At 56.7% G+C, this 18,337-nt stretch overlaps 1 protein-coding gene across 1 annotated transcript in view; it reads right to left on the bottom strand.

The window, feature by feature from the left end:
• Positions 1-1,002: 1,002 nt before the first annotated feature.
• The window catches only part of LMNA (lamin A/C), a 37,017-nt gene continuing 19,682 nt past the window's right edge, over positions 1,003-18,337 (bottom strand). The window contains exons 2-12 of the mRNA XM_088151160.1: positions 13,520-13,676; positions 12,248-12,373; positions 11,695-11,865; positions 11,041-11,166; positions 9,905-10,125; positions 9,259-9,472; positions 8,067-8,174; positions 7,755-7,874; positions 7,033-7,131; positions 4,997-5,245; positions 1,003-3,901 (exon numbers count right to left, since the gene is read on the bottom strand). Of these exons, the coding sequence (XP_088007286.1) occupies positions 3,875-3,901; positions 4,997-5,245; positions 7,033-7,131; positions 7,755-7,874; positions 8,067-8,174; positions 9,259-9,472; positions 9,905-10,125; positions 11,041-11,166; positions 11,695-11,865; positions 12,248-12,373; positions 13,520-13,676 (1,618 nt within the window). The 3' untranslated portion in view covers positions 1,003-3,874. The remainder of the gene's footprint in view (positions 3,902-4,996; positions 5,246-7,032; positions 7,132-7,754; positions 7,875-8,066; positions 8,175-9,258; positions 9,473-9,904; positions 10,126-11,040; positions 11,167-11,694; positions 11,866-12,247; positions 12,374-13,519; positions 13,677-18,337) is intronic.

Genomic DNA, 18,337 nt, shown 5'->3' with positions numbered 1-18,337 from the left:
TTTTTGAAGCCCACGGTGTCCATTTAATTACACTCAGCTCCATTTCCTTTAAGATCAAGAACCCCCCGCCATTGGACTGACTTGTCGCTTTTGGGATCCACGGTTCCCCTTAAAATCCAGAACTCCAGCATTCCACCAGCCTAGTCCTCCCACTTCCTCAGCTGACGGTTTTCCTCCCATCCTTGAGGAGCTGCTTCAAAAACCGCACCCCACCCGTGCCGCCTCTTCCTTCTTGCAACCTGCTGTCCTTCCAAGGGGGCAGGGTTGGGGGGGAGAAGGGGACAGGGGCAGGGGCAGGGAGGGCACGTAGCATGGAGGGGCAGAGAAGGTTCCCGGGAAGAGGAGCGTCTCCACGGAAGACCTGCCTTCCTGCCAGAGGCTGAAAGAGGCAGAAGGGAAACCCATGGGATCTGCTGTTTCCTGTAGCCAAAGCAGCTGAAACTGGACCGATGGAAGGGGGCAGGCCACCTGGACGCCTGCACATTGCCGACCTCCCTCAGGTTCTTCCTCCAGGCAAGTCAGAGGGTGGCATGTCTTCCCCGCCAGATCACCTTGACCCGGCTTCGGTGGCAGGCCGGGGCCGCAGCTGCATTGGGAGGACCCATCCTCAACCAACAGCAGGCTGTCTCAGCCCTGGGGCTGGTGGGCGTGGGGATGTCTATGGCTTCCCTCCTGATTGCCTCAGGCCTTGGGGTTCCTCCACCCTCTGAAGAACATTGCCTTGATACCACGCCAAAGGTGTTTCTCCATGGATGGGTCCCTCCATCATCCCACAGCATCCAAACGGGAGAGGCAGTGTGGCGACCTAAAGACGAGAAGGACCCCCCACCCCCCCGGGGCAGAGCACCGGGGCTGGCCTCGCCGCATAACACCCCACCACGCCTTACGGAGGCCGGAGGCCGGGCTCAGCCGCTGGGCTAACCTCGAGCCAAGCAGCCCAGAACAGGCAGAGCCCAGCCGCCAAGGTCACCCGCGTCACGGACCAAAGAAATACAACAGATGTCTTTTTTGGTAAGTATATTGGTTTAAGAAAATACAGAAATACTGCACAATTGCCATATGATCAGCAAAGCAGGCCTCAGCAGACCCACCCGACAGCACCCCAAATTAACAGCACAATGAAATAGTGGCTTCTCCGAAGAACCGCTCTGGGTGGTGCCCCTTCCTAGAAGGACGGAGAGGGCCCGGAGGACGGGGGCCACGGCTTGTTTCCAGCTGCAGCAGCTCCTGGCAGAGAAGACCCCCCCCCGCAAGCATCTGCACCAGGCAGGAGTCAAGCAGCTTGCTGGTTTAGTGTTTGTTTGGCCCCCTCCCCTCCTCCCCCCAATTTTAAAGCAAGTTTACTGTACCCTAGAAGGGAGGGTCCCCCACTTGGCTTTGGCGCCCCTTGGAAGAGTTTTCAAAAGGACTTATCTAAGTACAAAATGGAGAGGAGTGGTGGCCCCCGGGGAGAGGAGGAGGTGCTGCCCAGAGGGGGGCAGGGGGGACCCCGCAGGATGCAAGAGGGGAAGCATGAGAATCGCGGCCACCGTCCACTTCTGAGCGCAGCCGGAAGGAGGGGGGCTTTTCGGAGGAAGAACCGTCTACTCTGGGCCCACTCACTTTCTCAACAGGACAGCCCGGTGGGTCTCCCGGGCCTGGCCCCCTCCAGGCAGGTGGGACGTACCTGGAGGCTGGGCAGAGGAGACGCGGCAGCACCCATGGTGGTCTCCAGCTCTTCCTCCCCTCCCTCGGAGCCGCTTCACACGTTCGGGGGCAAAGCAGCAACTGGCCGGCCAGGAAACGAGCCATCCTCCGCTTTGTAAGATGCAAAGAGGCTCTACAGTTCTCCAGCTCAGGAAATTCGCGAGGGACTGAGTGGGGGGCTCCCCCTGCTTCCATTCTTGGCCCTTTATGTAAATGCACGGGGATCCTGCCCATGGAACCGGATTCTCTGGGGCGGAGGAGATGCCCCGGGTACACGGATTAGGATTTCCCACCAGGAGGCCAGCTAGGAATCGAGGACCGGGGAGCATCCTATTGAAGAGCGCTGCCTTAAATGACACTTCCGGCCCCAAATTGAGCAGAAGAGCTGCGTCTCCCAAACCTAGCCTGAACCTTAAGGCACCCGACTGCCCCCCGGCCTCTGCCCCAAGCCCAGGAGGCGGCATGGGAGTGCCCTCCTGGTGAAGCAGTGCAGAGACCGCTTTGGAAAGCGGTAGCCGGGCATGCCCTCCCCCTCCCTCTCTTCCTCCCTCCCCCTCCCCAAGGGCCCAAAGGCACCAGCACTATCTCAAAGCAGACCTACATCTGCCCCCTCCCCACACTGACTTGACGCTTTTGGCTAGAAACCCAGCTGATCCCAGCCAGGAGTTGAAGGCACTTTTCTCAAGTCACGGCTCACCTGAAAGGCAGTCCGAGCCCCCCTTCCGGCCCCCCAGCCTTCGTGGGCACTTCCATGCCCCCCCCGCAAGGCACTCTAGACATGCACAGGCCCTCGCCAGCCAAGCAGAGCGCAGAGCATCCCGTGGAGCCCTGGCGGTTCTCTGGGCTTGGCTGTTCTCTTGGAAATGTTTCGCTACCCGGCTGTGCCCTGAAGTGCGCTGAAAATGTGACCTCGCCGGGTAACGAAACGTCTGCAACAAAACGGCCAAGCTCAGAGAGCCGCCAGGACCCCACAGTTCAACGCTGAGCTACACACGTCCTCTTCTGTTGGTACAGAGCATCCCCCAGGCTGCCAGTCGCAGGGGGCCGGGCAGGGAGATCAGCCCCGCCGCCGCCGCTCGGGCGAAGCAGGTCAGAGGCACCCGAAAGCCGGGCTCCTTTTCCTACGGAGGAGGACCGGAAACGCTCATTTCCAAAGCGAGGCGCTACCCAACTTTATGCTAAACGTTACTTGAAGCAAACAGTGGCTGTAAACTTAATTTCCCCTAAAGCTATTCAGTGGGGTGTCACGCGTATAGGTCTGGACAACATACAAGCTAAATCAGGTTTTGTTTTAAAGGTACGAATTCATCCTGTGTGGAACCAGCTCGCCGTTACATGAAACACGTGGCCTTTTCGAGCAGAGGGCGACGTGGGCGTTCTAATTTAAGGGAGTTGGGGAATTTAATTCAAGCATCCCTGAGTGACTACCTCTTAAAGTGTTTTTTTGCAGGCATTAAGCAACCTGATTTGGGTTGGACTGGCCTGATGTCAGAGTCGCTGCAAAGTGAAACCAGTTAAGAATGCGAGAGTCTCCCAGCCTCTTTCAAAATGTAAACAAGGGTCGACGGCTTGTAGTGTCTTCAAAAGAGCTGGACTCGACTCTTTCCCCGAAGCGCGTGGGGAGCTGGGGGGCGAGGCAGGAGTTAACCATGGCTGGTTAGTGGTTCACCCTCCTCCCAGGGAGATACTAAGGGCAAAAAACTTAAGAGTTTGACTGAGAGGGAGAAGAGAAACCAGGAGGGTCTCGCCTCTGAGAGATGCTTTTCGTTTTTCAAACAGAAAGCTTTGGTATTCAAGGAAATATATACACACACAGACACACAAACACCCTCTCTCCTGTGCATACACACACATTTACACGCTCCCCCTTACTGGAAGAAATATTAAAATTATAGGACTTCTTCTTCTTTTTCTTTTTTGGCAATAGTAAATTAAACTCTTTGGCAGGGCTCCTTTTAAACTTCTGTTATAGAAAAAAGACTTCTTCCCCCTTAAAAAACCCTGAAGCATCTTTAGCGTATTTATATATAGATATATAGAGATATATAATAAAGTATAAATTCTTGCAGTAGAAAATAACTTCTTTAAAAATTTTTTGTTTCCTTTTTTCTCTTTTTTTTTCTGCGCATGTAAAGGACAGAGAGCTTCATATAGCGGGCAGTGAGTGCATGTCGGGAAACATCAAAGATTACATGATGCTGCAGCTTGAAGGACCCTGCAAAGAGTGGGGGGGGGGGAGAGAGAGGGAGAGACATTCACGGCCAATCCAGATCTGGATCTTCCTCAAAATGCCAGGAAGCACGTTGGGGGAGACCCACACGCAGCAGCCCGTCCAAAACGCTTGTGGGGGTCGGCCCCTACCTCCCCCAGAGGAAAAACAGCCTCCCCAGCCAGGACCCCCTTTGTGGGCTGGGGGCTTTCTCCAGCTCCATTTCCGCACCCAAAGTTGGCACAGCACGGCCAACATTTGCACAAGTTCCTGATGCTGCACAGTGCCAGGCAGGAGCAGGGGAGGGAATAATTAAAACCATTTTCGAGAGTGCAAAATAGGTATCTTCTGCATAAAACATCCCCCAGCTCAGCCTCCCAAAGGCAAAACGCGTCCCCAAGGAAGCTCTGATTCCCTTTGCTTGGGGGCGAGGAATGTGGGTCACTGGCTCTGCCCACTGTGTGCGCGTGCACACGCACACACACACAATCCCCGACCTCCTGCTTTAGCTGAACCCCAACAGGGGAGCTTCCAGCTACGAGGAGCAGTCTCGCCCTCGTTCAACAAGGGGTGACAATCCACACCCAGACCGTACACTTCCTTTGTTCAAACCAGCGCCCAACAGGGCTTGTATGCCAGCACACATGGGCACAAAGCCAACGAGAGGTGCTTTGCAGACACAGAAGGCAACATGCTGGGGTTTTCAACCCACCCCCATATCCTGTTCAGCGGGTATCATCCCACGCTTTCCAAAATGCACTGGCTGCGGAAGCCCTGAGCAGCGCAGAGGGTGCCAGAAAGGGCCGCGAGGCATGCCAAGCTCAGTGGTGCCCACGGTCCACCCTCTGCGTGCCCGGACGCACCCTTAATGCACCCTTAATGCACATTCGCGTGCAGATTCACGCGCTGCAAGCAAGGGGAGGAGAGCTGCCCTTTCAGGACTCCCACCGCAAACGAGGTGCGGTCTGCGGAATACCTTCCGCGCTGACCTGCCCGTCACTCATAAAGAAGCGCGGCCCAGGCTCTCCACAGCAAAGCCACCTCTTCCGGCCCGCCAGGCCCAGGACCGGGCATCCCCCGTTGGGCGGCCCCCACACTGACCTGCTGACGTGGGTTGGAGCTACCCAGGATGTAGGAGCGCGGCAGCAGGCCCTCCCCGATGCTGGTGCCCCCGGTGCGATAGCTGCGCGTGATGGTCAGGCTGGAGGAGGAGGAGCCGGAGGACAGGGCGCTGGCTGCGGCGTTCGTGCCCCCGGCTGACTTATCTGCGGGCTGCCCGCAGGTGCCGCACAGCACCGTGCGGGAACGCAGATTGTACTCGCCCGGATCTCCGCTGCCGCTGCAGTGGCTCTGGAGGAGGAAGCGGAAGATGAGAAGCGAAGCCTGGGCCGTTCCGACAGAGACAGTCCCATTTCCGCAGCATCTGGCACTGAGAAACCAGATTCGCACGTTGCCAGGACACTCTCCCTCGTTACCCCAGCTTGCTCTGGCTTGGAAGCCTCTGGTGGCTTTTTAAAAAAGAGCCTGGCACAGAAAATGTGCTAAACGTAATTATTCCAAAAATACAGGATTAAACTTGAATTGAGGCTAAACACATGTTTGTATTTAATGTGCTTGTTAAAATTACAAGCGCGTTAAATGCGAGCACTAACCAGTTGAATCTTGCACTGTATTTCCAACGTTGTCTGAGATGCACACAAAGGAAATACTGTACTTCCGTTATTCTGATCTCATGTTTTGATCATAAGATGTTTTAAAGTGGCCCTCCATTCTTTCAGCACATTGTTATTCCAGGGGTCATCTAAATACCATTTTCATCCATTTGGCTTTACTTCAAACCCTCCAATCACTGTGTAATTCCAGAAGCAGCAACAGTTTTTGGATGAACAACAAATACCGGAATTGAATGAATGGCCAAGAAGCATTCAGAGACAAACCAAACTCATTTTTGCAAAAATAATCCTGCAAAAGTTCTAAAAAGAGCTTCCCCAGAACTGAGTTGATCCAAACAATGTCACGAGAGGTCCACGTTTACCCAAAGATCTGTTTCAGATGTTATTTTTAAACTAAGACTTCTATTGTAAGTTTTTCACGGGCGAACAAATCACAGCTATATCAGCCTATCAACATTTTCTGTACATTTCCTGCAGCATTAAGTATAAGTTCCTAACAGCAAACACATGTTTCTAACAACGAGTCTTGAACTCTTTCAGAGTTTGGAAGAGGGCTTGGAAACTTCAATTAGGACAAAATGCTGTAGCAAAAGTACACGAACACATTGTGCCAGTCCCTTATGAACCTCACTGGTTCCCACTTTGTGTCCAAACCAGTTCAGTCTTTTGAGACCGGCAAGGTCCTTTTCCCTTACGTTCCCACTGATGCTTTCAGAACCACTTCGGGGGGTCAGCTGAGGGCGGGAAGCGTGTGGGGCCTCTCCGGTTAACTCCCACCTCTGAACGCCTCCCCAGTCAGGCCCGCCTGGCCCCATCCTTTGTATTTCTGCAGGCCTTTTAATAAAGTGTCTGTGCTGCGGTGATACTTTACCCTTTGCATTGCTGCTTTTGCTCTCCATGATCGTTTCGGTTTATTTGATTGCTTATTTCATTTGGGGGTTGGTTGTTTTTTTTGGTTTTTCAAATTTTAATGTAGGCTTTTGTCAAATTTTCTAGAAGGTTTCTAGAGGTTTTATTGTAAATGGCTTTGCAATTCTCTTTAAAACAGGAAGAGGTATATAAATATTTCGGTTTGTATACCTGAGGATATCTAAAATAATCCTTAGAATTGAGGATTATTTCACCTGTGTGTTTGCTTTCACTGTTGTTTTTGAGGGGAGGGGTCTTTTATTGTCCCTATGCACTCTTGGCTCTAGTAACAAATGAACGAACAAAAAGAAATCTGACGCATGCAGTGCGTGGTAAAAAACCCAAACAGCATCAGAGGAAGAATTTCTCCCACGGGTAACAAGGCAGAAAAGAAGTTTAAATTCCCCAGCTCACCCGCTGGGAGTCCTCCCCTACAACTAAAGCTGTTTGCGTTTTCAAAAACCCCCATAACTGATGTTGAATAATGCTTGTTCTCCCATTTAATTCGGCCCTGGAGAAGCGAGTTTAAGGCACCCCGCGTCCCCCAAAGCTCACATGGTGATGGTGGTGGTGATGGATGCCGTCCTCGTCCTCATCCTCTTCATCGTCATCGTTGACAATGACCGTGCGCACCAGTTTCCGCATGGCCACCTCCTGGAGAGCGGGAAGAAGAAATGGAGGACCTGCCCTGGGCCAGCCACCTCTCAGCATGACGGAGGGGGGAGGAATGGGGCTCCTGCCTTCTGCCCGGGGCACCATCTAAAAGCAGAGCTCTGGGCTACACCAAGTGCCCTTCCCCAACCGATGCCCACCAAGCCTGGCACGACAGCCTCTTCCATGCTGGCACCAAGGAAAGCGCCAGGATGCCTCCGCCGAGCCCCCAGATTCCTTAGTCCCCATGTGATGCCCTACTTGCTCTATTTGTTTTTACATGCTCTGAATTGTTTCAAAATTAAACGGGAATCGAAAAGGTTGCAAAGCCAAGGGCCAGCCCGAGGCATCATCTCCATTTCCAGAAATGCTCTAGTCCCCAGGGGCATTTTCAGCAAAGAAAATTGTGCCCACCTGATGGGGGAGAAGGGCAACAGAGAGGGGGACGGAGGAGAGCAGCCTCCCCCCACCCATTTTGCAACAGCACCCATCACACTCTTTCCCCTTTCCAAAGCTAGGTCTACCCCTCCGCCCACCCCCACGGCAGCCCTCGGATAGGCGACTCCAGCCTTGCGGGAAACCGGCTGCCAGGCGGTCCTCCCTTCGCCAAGTCTCAGCCGCCTTACCTCTCCGCTGGAGGTGAGGAGAGCGGTGCGCAAGCTGTCGCCGGAGCCCCACGAGCTTTGGTTCTTCCACACCATGTCCGTGGGAGGGTTATGGGCCACGCCGGCGCCAGCAGCCCAGATCTTCAGGAGGTGCAGGAGGAGGAGAAAGAGAAGAGGATGCGTCACCACCGCAGAGCATCCTGCCCAGCACCGGGCAGCTCCCCACAGCTAGCCCGGGCGCCAGAGCGGCAGAGGGCCTCCTCCTGGCGTCCGGTCTGCCCTGCCGCTTCTCCCTGCCCGTCCCCCCCCCCCGAGCCCACGGCTGCTGCTCACCGTAACCAGCTGGCCAGCCTTCAAGGTGAACTTGGGGGGGAACCTGTAGCAAATGGGGGCCTCTTCTCCATTCTGGCGCTTGATCTGCCAGTTTCCCAACGACTGGTCCTAAGGAAGCACGGAAGGGAAGCAGTGGTGGGGGCCTGCAGAGCGCGGGGCCAAGGATGCTGTTGCTACCAGCGGTAGCAACAGCAGCAAAGGGAATACCATTCAGAGGTAAACTGACCCAATTTGGCCTCCGCAAGTGCACAGAACCAAAACACATCGCCCGTCCAAAACTTGCACTTTTCAGAATCCACAACTCACGATTACGACCGTCACACTCCAGGGCGATGCCTCGAAAGGCTGTGACCTTTGGGCCCCAAAGCGCGCGCGTTTTAGGAGAGCAGCGGCTGCAGCTCTGTATTTGGGGGCTGACATTTAAAAACCCGGCCAACAGTGGTGGAGATGTGCCAAAGAACCACAAAATCCAAAACGAATGGCTTAAAGTCAAGCGGGGAGAACTTCTCCAGACCGGTCCCAATCCCAGAGGGCAGCAGCCAGCTTCCCCCTTCAGCTCCCCAGCCCTGCCGAGCAGAAGCCGGCGGACTCTGCTGCCGGGAGCCACGGAGCAAAGCCGGGGAAGGCAGCCTGGATCCCGCCAGGTGCCTTGGGCTACAGCCAAAGCCCAGCCATCATGGCTTACGACTGCAAACTCAAGGAACCACCCTAACTCCAGCGTTCAGAGGAGCCCAAGACGTCTCCTTTCTTGGGTGCCTGACGGGTGGCAGAACGGGGCTCTAAAAAGCAGCAGTGAGGCCAGAACAAAGGCTGAATTGGATTTCCTCTCATTTATCCCTGGAGCTGGGCAGCCAATACGTATGTATGTATGTATAAATAATAAAAGTAATCTTTAAACGGGATTGGAATTCGTTATTGTTAGCACAGCCGCTCTCCACTCATGTGCATCGCTTCCCTCTTCCATCCCGTCGGACGTTTACGGGGCCACGTTAAAAGATGTGGGGGGCTGCATGGGGGCCTTGGGTGGATCCACCCTACAAGGACGCGGCTGCCTCTCGCAGTCCTGGAAGCCAGCCAGGCCCGGAACAGCGTACTGCCCACCCCACCACCCGACCCAGGGGCTGAACGGCTTCTGCCAGACCTGTGTGTCCCAGGACTTCGGGCCACGCAGCCTTCTGCGACCGGCACCCACCTCGTTCGACTTGTTCCTGAGCCGGACGAACTTGCCCTCCAGGTCCACCTCCTCCACGGCCACCCGGCCGCTGGTCCGGGCATGGTGGGAGAAGCTGGTGCGGCTTTCGCCATCCTCCAGCTTCCTCTTCTTGGCGGAGCCTTGCGAGGAGGAGTGAGAGACGCGGATCCGCGAGCCGCTCTTCTGGGAGGAGGGACTGGGGGAGAGGCGCAACCTGGGGGGAGAGGCAAGGTGGCTGATGGGGAGGCCGCCCCCCAACAAAGAGAAAGCTTCCGTTCGAATGGGGCTGCGCCACCCTCCCTTTCGTCGGCAACAGGAGCAAAGCTTCACCAGCCGTGCCAGGGCGAATTCCTAAGCCGAGCTGGTCCTTCTGCAGCGGGAGGCGCGCCCTGAGGGCCTGCCAGCCGGTCCCAGAAGCAGAGGGCACTGGAAACGCCCCCCCCAGAAGAGAGGCAGCCGGACAAACGCCCAATCCGTCCAGATCCAGTCTAAACCAGAACACTTTCTGTTGTCCTGAGACCGTTAGGCAGGCGCTCGGGGGCCACACCTGAAGGGGGCCACACCTGCTCGGGGAAGGCCCCCCAGGCCGCGGTCTGTCTGCCTCGCCCCACTGGCCAGACTCCGCGGGGAACCGCCTGGCCCTCACCTCTCCTCCTCCCCCTCCAGGAGTTTGCGATAGGCATTGATCTCCATGTCCAGGGCCAGCTTGATGTCCAGCAGCTCCTGGTACTCGTCCAGCTGCTGCTGCATGCGTGCCCGCATCTCGGCCATCTCCCGCTCCTTGTCCGCCAGGATGCGGCGGCTGGTCTCGCGCTCCCGGGACAGAGCGTCCTCCAGGTCACGCAGCTTCGCCTCCTTGGCTGCCAGCTGGGAAGGACGTCAGAAGAGGGGTGGGGGCCTGGACTGGACGCCTGGGCGAGCGGCCCCCTGCCCAAGCTCGCAAAGCCCATTACAACAGGGCTGGCCTGGCCCTGGCCAACCCGCCTCGCCCTGGGCTTAGTGGGCTGTGTGAACGAGGGACTGGCAGACCACCGCAGCAGTGTTAACCTGCATGCTGGCTTCTGGGGCCAGGTGAATTCTGAGTCTTATTTACAAATCCACTGAGCCTTAACAACCTCTACAGAGAAGCTGAGAAGTTTCTTGCTAAGCAGCAGATCTCTAAGCCGCGGTGGAATTTGTTAAACCCATCAACGTGACCCCAGTGGTTGATATTGGTAAGCAAGCCACGGCTCCACCTGACCTATCAACCTGGTTGTTCTCCTTACAGAAGCCCCTCCTGAAAGTCCTCAACTCTTCCTCCCAACCCTCAACGCCGAGCATTGGGAAAGAAAAGTGGGTGCTCGAGACTCGTAGTGTTGAAGCGTAAGCAGACTCTCCCCAGACACCGTGGGCTGCCCCAGAGGCACTCCTGCATGGAGGCAGGCCTTCTCAGCTGTAGCCCCCGGCCCTGGAGCAGGATAGGACGCCCCCCCAGCCCACTAACATGCTGGAAGGCTTGCAAGACAGGGCTGTCCCTGCCCAGGGAGGGAACAGCGGGGGCCTCAAAGAGGGAGGGGGGCCTGTAAGGTGGCTGATACGATGTGGCTCACAGACGTAGCCTGCCTGTTTGCACCCCACGTAAGCCACCCCTGAATCTTCAAAACGGGCACAACCAAGGGAGCAAAAGGTGCGATCCCTCCACGTGGAGGAAGCTGGCGGTGCCGCGATGTTGCCCGGAGACCCAAAGGTAGCCAGAGCAGGTAGGAGAACAGCAGCCCCCTCCCCAACCCCGTCAGCCCTTACCTGCTTCTGCAGCTGGCTGAGCTGGGCTGACAAGCTGTCGATGCGGATGCGGGTCTGCTGAAGCTCCTCGTGAGCCGCCCCGGCCATGTTGCTGTTCCTCTCGGCCGACTGCTTGGCGTTTTCCAGCTGCGAGGATTCAAGCCGTGAGCAAGGTAACGTTCTGGAGATGGCTGAGTTTGGCTTACTTTAAGTGGGGCAAACCACCGTGCTGCTCCGGGCTGCTCGGCAGGGCAGCTGGGAGCCTCTTTCCTCAAGCCCGAAGCCGCCTCCAGCCAATCAAGGCAGCTGCGTTTCCCCCCAGTTAAGAGCTGAGTTTTAAAAGGTACCGATCCTGTCTTAGGGTCTCTCTTCAAAGTCTGCAGTCAGTTAGAGCAGTGCTTCTCAACCTGGGCGACTTTAAGATAGGTGGACTTCAACTCCCAGAATTCCCCAGCCAGCATGGCTGGCTGGGGAATTCTGGGAATTGAAGTCCGCCTATCTTAAAGTCACCCAGGTTGAGAAGCACTGTCTTAAAGGCTGCAGGTGAGTGAAAAAGGGGAGGGCTGACTGGACCTCAGAGGATCTAAAATGGGAGGGAAGTGGAATACCCCAAGGGCCAGGAGGCAGACCCTTGGCCGAAGCATGCTAGCTTGGGGATGATGGGAGCGGGAGTACCTTAGCCGCATACGTCTTCTCAAGCTCCTCCTTGTACAGCTTGACCTGGGCTTCGTGCTGGCCGCGCAGGTCCTGCAGAGCATCTGCCAACTTGCTCTCGAACTCCCGCTGGCGGCCGTTGTCGATCTCCACCAAGCGGGTCTCGTGGCGGCGCTTGGTCTCGCGGAGCTCCTGCGGGAAGCAGGGCAGGGCTGAGCTGGGGCTCCGAGGACTGCCGGGAGGGCCGACCCCGACCGCGAACCACCCCCCCGGCACTCCCGGGGCAACACTGCTGGGGCAGGCGTTGGGCTGACGGCCTGCAGTCAAGTCTTCCAGCCCGTGCAGATGTGTTCTCCGTGGTGCCCAGGAGCGCGGTGAGAGCCGGGGGGGGAGGCTTTGCAGAGGGAGACCCAAACTCCAAATACGGAGGAATTCTTGGTGGCAAGAGCTACGAAGCAGCCGAGTCGCTTTCGAGCCAAGGCTGCGCAGCCAGGATTCCTGCCCTCGGTGAGGCTGGACGGGAAGACCTTCGGGGTCCCTTCCCACCGGAAGCATCCAGGGTTCCAGAACTCACCTCACTGTAGATGTTCTTCTGGAAGTCAAGCTCCTCCTTCAGGGTCTGCAGCCGGTTCTCCGCATCCACCCGCCGCAGCATTTCGTCCTGAAGCTGCTTCTTGACCTCGGCCAAGGCAACTTCCAACTGGAGCGGGACAGAAAGAGGGACAGCAAGGGTCACCCTTCCCACCATGCCCAATTTGCCCGCACCCCACCAGCTCCTCCTGGCACCCAGGAAGCGCCTGCGCGCGCATGGTGTCTCTCTCTTTCTGGTGTGACGTGCAGCATCTCGCATCGGCTTGCCCCAAAGACGCCCGGTGCGCCTCCGGACCGGACGCCCCTGCTCACTGGACGCCCTGCCTGGGTGAGTGCTGGACTCGAGCGCCCCCTGCTGGGCCCATGGGGCTCCTGCAGAGGTGTGATTTTCCAGTCACCGCCCAGTTTGGGGGAGGGAGGGGGGCAGACCGGCAATAAAACTAAGCTGGCCCTAAAATTAGGATAGCGGTAGCGGGCACCACAGACAGGGAGGCAGCCCCGTTATTCTTCGGGCAGGACCGACGCAGAGATGCGCCTCTGCCGAAGCGGGAGAAGCAGGTCGGGGAAACCTCCTTGCCTCCCACAGTGACAGAGCTTGGCGTCCCAAAGGATTAAGGGCCGAATTCGCAATAGAGATGGCACCTCTGTGGCCAGGAGTCGTCTGCCTCTGAAGTGCCACGGCTGGGCACAGTCAACAGCTGCTGGCAGCCCTGTAGACCGTGCGGCTGCCTCGGCCTCTTCACCGTACGGTACGTATTAAATTAGCAATTGCAAGAGTCATAAAAAGATAAAGCGCAGCCAAAGAAAAGCCACCGTGGCCAGAGGGAAAAAGAAGAAAGCCGGGACCAAAAGCCCCCTCAAGCACAAGCCTGCCTCAGCTTGGAAGTAGCGTAGCCCAGCCCTGCCGCTTCCAGGCTCTCGGCTGCCAATCTCCAGGAACAGGAGCTGGCATGCGAGTGGCTGCTGGGGGTGTGAACGGCCGGTGGCCTCCCATCGGAGGGACCCTCCCCTCCTGCAGAAGAGAGGGGCTCTGGCCCCCCGGGCACTGACGTCCACCTGAGCGCTGCAAAGCCATTCCTCCTCCGAGGTGCTGGAGGAAATGTTGGGGCCCGTAGTCCGGAGGCAGACCAGGGAGGGAGGCGCAGAAGGCAAAACGGCCACCCTCCCGCCTCAAGGGACCCCAAGGGCGGAGCAGAGCAGGGAGCCCGTAGGGGGCCTTCCCAGGCGGGCCAGGACCGGGGCGCACCCGGGCTACCTTGGCCAGCTGGCCTCTAAGGTCGCGGACTTCATTCTCCAGGTTGCGCTTCTCTCCCAGGGCGGTGGTGAGGGCGGCCTCCTTGGAGTTCAGCAGGGCCTCCACATCCTTCAGGCGGGACTGCGCGGCCAGCAGGTCTCCTTCCTTCTTGGCGTTCCTGGAAGGGGGAAGATGCAGCCGTTGGTCAGGAGGAAGGACCATGCTCCCCAGCGGCCCAGCGCTCCCTGGGCCCCACCAGCAGGAGCAGCTGCCCCGGGTCAGCAGGTTCAGCAGAAGATGGGAGGTCTCTGGGACAGCTTGGCAACAGCCCATAAGACGCCCAAGGAGCCTGTTGGCAGCACCAGACTTTGGAGCACTTCCCTCCCGGAACATGAGCCAGATTCGAACCCAGGCCCAGGGATAAAGAGAATGACTCTATCCATGCATCTCACCAAATGATGGCTTGTTCAGCTCTGATGAGTAAACCACAATTGATCCAGTTCACCCAACAGGCTCACGTGCAAATAGAGTCATTCCCTCTGGGAATCTGGAGCTCACGCCAGGCTGCCCTGGGCATTGCCCAGGCTCTTGCGGGCGCCACATGGAGCAACGAATGCAACCCCCAGGCATAACGAAGTCCAGGCTTGCAGGAGCAGTAACTTTAAATTGCTTTGAACCAAGCGCGCGAAGCGTTCAGCCACCCATCGAGAGGGACCGGCTTTAATCTGGGGGGCTGGGTCCTGTGGGTCCTGTGGGCTCCCTCACCAGAAAGCGATCGAAGGCAAACTCAGCACGGGCAGCCTCTGCTTAGTTCCTAACGACCAACCAAATTTTGTCCGGAGAAAGACATTCAAGTAATGTGCAGAGCCAGTTAAGATGCTGAAGGGAAATTAGATTCGCTAACCATTCCAAAATGCTGAGTTGACTTGGAGAGACTACTTTAAAACAGTGCTTCTCAACCTTGGCCACTTTAAGACGGGTGGACTTCAACTCCCAGAATTCCCCAGCCAGCATGGCTGGCTGGGGAATTCTGGGAATTGAAGTCCACCCGTCTTAAAGTGGCCAAGGTTGAGAAGCACTGCGTCAAAAAGGTTTACCAAGAGCAGCAGTTAAAGGCGGGCACCAAGGGACCAGCATTTCAGGCTGAAGGTCGAAAGACAAACGCTTCCTGCGAAGTGAGAGGCCAGGGCCACAACGGCCTGCAGGAAGACTGAGTCACGGAGGGACAATTAATACCCCACCCTCAGCTGCCACCTTCCTGGGCCAAGCACTGTCCCTCTGCCAGCCCCCCTTAGCAGTTGGTGGCGATAATCAACTCAGAAACCATGCAAAAGGATGCAGGAGCAGGAGGCCTTTGCAGCAGGGACTCACGCCCTCACCGCCCCCCCGGTTAGATTACTGCAGTGCACTTGACGTGGGGCTGCCCTTGAAGATCTCAGAAGCGGCAGTCCTTTTCTGCTCCTTTTTCTTTTTTACTGCATTGTTTTTAAACCAGTTTACAGGGTTTGGAATGGGCGCTGCTCAGAGTCATCCGCACCGGAGGGGCCTATCAGACCAATAAAATAGCTAAAATGAATAAGCAGGTCCAAAACGCAGTGGCCTGTTGGCAGGAGAAGCCAGGCTCAGTAGCAGGACTGCGACGTGGAGGCCATTCAAGGGGCTGGTTTCAATTTCTAAAGCTCAGCACGGCTTGGCACCATGCGCTTGCCAGGCTCTCTCTCCTAGCCAGAATTGGCCCGCCATCTGCGTTCACCCCGAGAGGGGCTGCGCTGGGCCCCCACCCCACGGGGGGCTGAGGGGGCAGAGGCCCAGAGGAGCACCTTCTCCGAAGCAACTCCGCGTCATGGAACACCTCAACTCCTGAGTTAAGGGGAGCCCCCGCAGCGAACACCATCCGGTGCCAAGAGGCTTCGGGGGCAGATGGCAGGCCTGGGTTGCCCTTCCCCAAATAGTGAGTACAGTCCACGACCCCCCTTAAGCTTCCACAGCAGAACGAGACAGATGCTTCATCTTCCTGCCTCCAGGCGTGGGGGGCTTACATGACTCCCACCCCCCCACCTCTTTCTCTATTTTTACACAGTGCGTATCCCGTGGGGCATTTTTTAGCTACACTGACCACCAGGAGGCACCACGCTGCACTGGTGGCATTTGTAATGTCATCAAGCATATTCAATGTTTTATTTTCATCATGTAAACTGCCCGGAGTTGTCAGAAGTGAAGCGGCATAGAGACGTAGCGATGAATCAGTGAAGACCAGTGAGCGCAACCCTCCAGAAGGCTAAACTCAGCCCCAGGTGCCCGGATGAGGATAGCGCTCGGCAGTGACGCACACAGAAAGAGCGTGAAACCGGAGGCGGGTTTTCTGGCTGGGCTGGCTTGTAAAAAGGACAGTTGCCCTGTTTGACGGAGGCCACATCACGAAGGGAATTGCTTTCCCCTCTCGGTGGTGTGGAGGGCGGGGTCCGGGGGGGTGTCAAGCTGTTCGGGGAGCAGGGGGTGGGCTCGGTTGCCTACAGAGCCCCTTCCAACTCTCTCCCTTAAATCAAACGCAGCGTGCCAACTCACAGAAAGCAGCGCCGTCAAGAAAATTCCTTCTCCAAAAGCAGGGAAAATGGGGCCTCATTTTTTTTAAAAAAAAGTTTCATTTGGCTTTAATTTAGGAAGGAGAGGGAAAACTCTATAAATATGGACAAGGGAGGAGAAAACTCAAATGTTTATCGGAGCTCTGATCCAAGTTTCCATTACTCAGTTACGTTCCTCTTCTTCCTTTTTCGTGCCAAGACAGATGCAACCAGAAACGAAAATTGCAGCTGCGCCCGCTCAGCAGCTGACGTGGAGCAAGAGAATAAAGCCGGAGGGCCGGGCGGCTCGTGGGGCTGGACTGCTGCAAACCGGGGCGGGCCGCAGCCTTTGAGCAGCTAGGAAGAGGCCGCGGCCATGCTGGGCAGCCCAGCCAGGCACCGATATGTGCCCAGAGCGCTCTCCTTCTTAAAGGCCCGGAGCTGCCCTGTTGGGCTGTCCCCACACAGTGGCGGGACTGGCCAGCCGCGGCCTTCTTCAGACCGGGAAGGACAAGCCTTGGGCCGGCCTTCTTCCCTGGGAACCAGGGAGGGCTGGCACTGGGCTGGGGGTCTCTGGGTTTTGCCCAGCGCCTGCTGAAGACAGAAGGCTGCAGCCTGGCAGCTCTGGAAAAGCCACCTTGCTCCTCCCGCTGAGCCCAGCTATAGGGCTTCTGGGTCTCATTCCCGGACTTCCCACCCGGAGACTCTGGGCAGCCAAGCATGGCCCGGCGAGAGACCCCAAAGGGAAGCTGCCAGGCAGGCAAGAGACCCGCCAAGGGGGCCAGCTCAAAGCCTCCTCAGGATGCCAGAAGCGGGGTCCAGCCAGCCCCCAAGAGCTACCCTGGGCTTCCATGCAAAGGGCCAGCCAAGGGATTCTTCCACTGCCAGACCCCTTTGCTCAGTTTACGTCAAATACTTGGCCACCGTAGCCTAAAACGCGCCTGAGATTCTGTCGGACAGCGGAGGGAAGCCTCAGAAGGCCCGGTGCCATTCAGCGCCTAGAATGGTGCCAGCCGGTCATCGTCCTCACCCAAATCCTATGGAGACCCCAGCGGGGTGGGGTGCTCGCTGGGGAAGCTTTCGGCAACACGGATAGGCTGGGTGGGGGTAGGGACCGGGACGATATTCGGTCACCGGCAAAGTGGATCTGGTGCTACGACTTAATCCACTGACTTGTGGTTCTTGAAACAGGCGATTGCCAGAAAACACTCAACTGAAGCTGGCAGGGGAGGGTGGACAATGCCCGAGTGTCTGTCCAGGAGTGGGAAATGTCAGGAGTGATGCTGATAGAGGCTTGCACACGCCAAGGAGTTGAAATGCGTGCGAGCACCTGCGTGTTTCTGATTTTATATTGGCTTTAGAAGATGTAACTGAACACGAAACTGTTACGAATTAAGATCACCGCAATGCACGATTAGAAAGGTTAATCTGAAAGTAACACTCACACCCATTCCCTGCGGACTGAGTTTTCTTCCTCTTCTCACAGGAGGCAATAACAGAAAACATGTCTTTCAGCCGCTGGCACTTGGCATTGAAGGGCAAAGAGGGGCACCTGCCGTCCTTGGGGGCATCTATTTTTCAAGGTGAGAACTTTGCAGCCATTCTACCCAGTCTGGGAATCTCAGGCTCTGTGGTGCAAAAGCAAGGAGGAGTTTCTAGTCCTCATGACTGCTCCTCAAGCAGAGCTCCTTCTCTGGGTATAGACGCTGGATTCGCCTCCCTTGAGATGCCTTCACCCAAACAGAGGGAGTGCCAAGGAGACCCGTAAGGCTGTTTCTTCAAGGGCGTTTCCAGCAACGTCACCGCCGCGGTTCCTTCTGCACAACTTTGCCAGCACTGGGATTTCTCCCCGGACTTGCAGAAGGAAGTGGAATCTCACAGTCATGCATTTTTGTCACAAGGCTTCCCAAGAAGGTGGGAAAAATGAGTTTCTATTTTGGGTTTAGAGGACTTCCTTTCCTGCCGAGTTTGAAAAGCTGGCACAGAATCAGCATTGAAGGGCTAATCACACACAATCAGAAAGTTCCTTTCCCGCGGCTAAGCAATTCGCAGCCGGACACAACACCCAAGTTAAACGCTCCCTCAGCTACCCTGGAAATGCCAGCAAATCTCGTGGGTCACTTTCTGGAGCACTCTTGGCGAGGAGCGCACATCCCTTGCCCATTGCTCGATGCGCTAGGCAGAGACGTCTTGAAGACCCAGAACCACATATCAGGGGGGCAGGAGCAGATGAGGAGATAACATCCCCCCCAACAGACAAGGTGTAAACTCTGCACAT

Source organism: Python bivittatus, unplaced genomic scaffold (genome assembly GCF_059951505.1).
Source record: "Python bivittatus isolate LINGU-HERP-01145 unplaced genomic scaffold, Pbiv_v1 ctg000660_np1212, whole genome shotgun sequence".
Taxonomy (NCBI): Eukaryota; Metazoa; Chordata; class Lepidosauria; order Squamata; family Pythonidae; genus Python; species Python bivittatus.
Note: the sequence above shows the minus strand (reverse complement) of the source record. Positions and strands in the feature narration are given on the sequence as shown.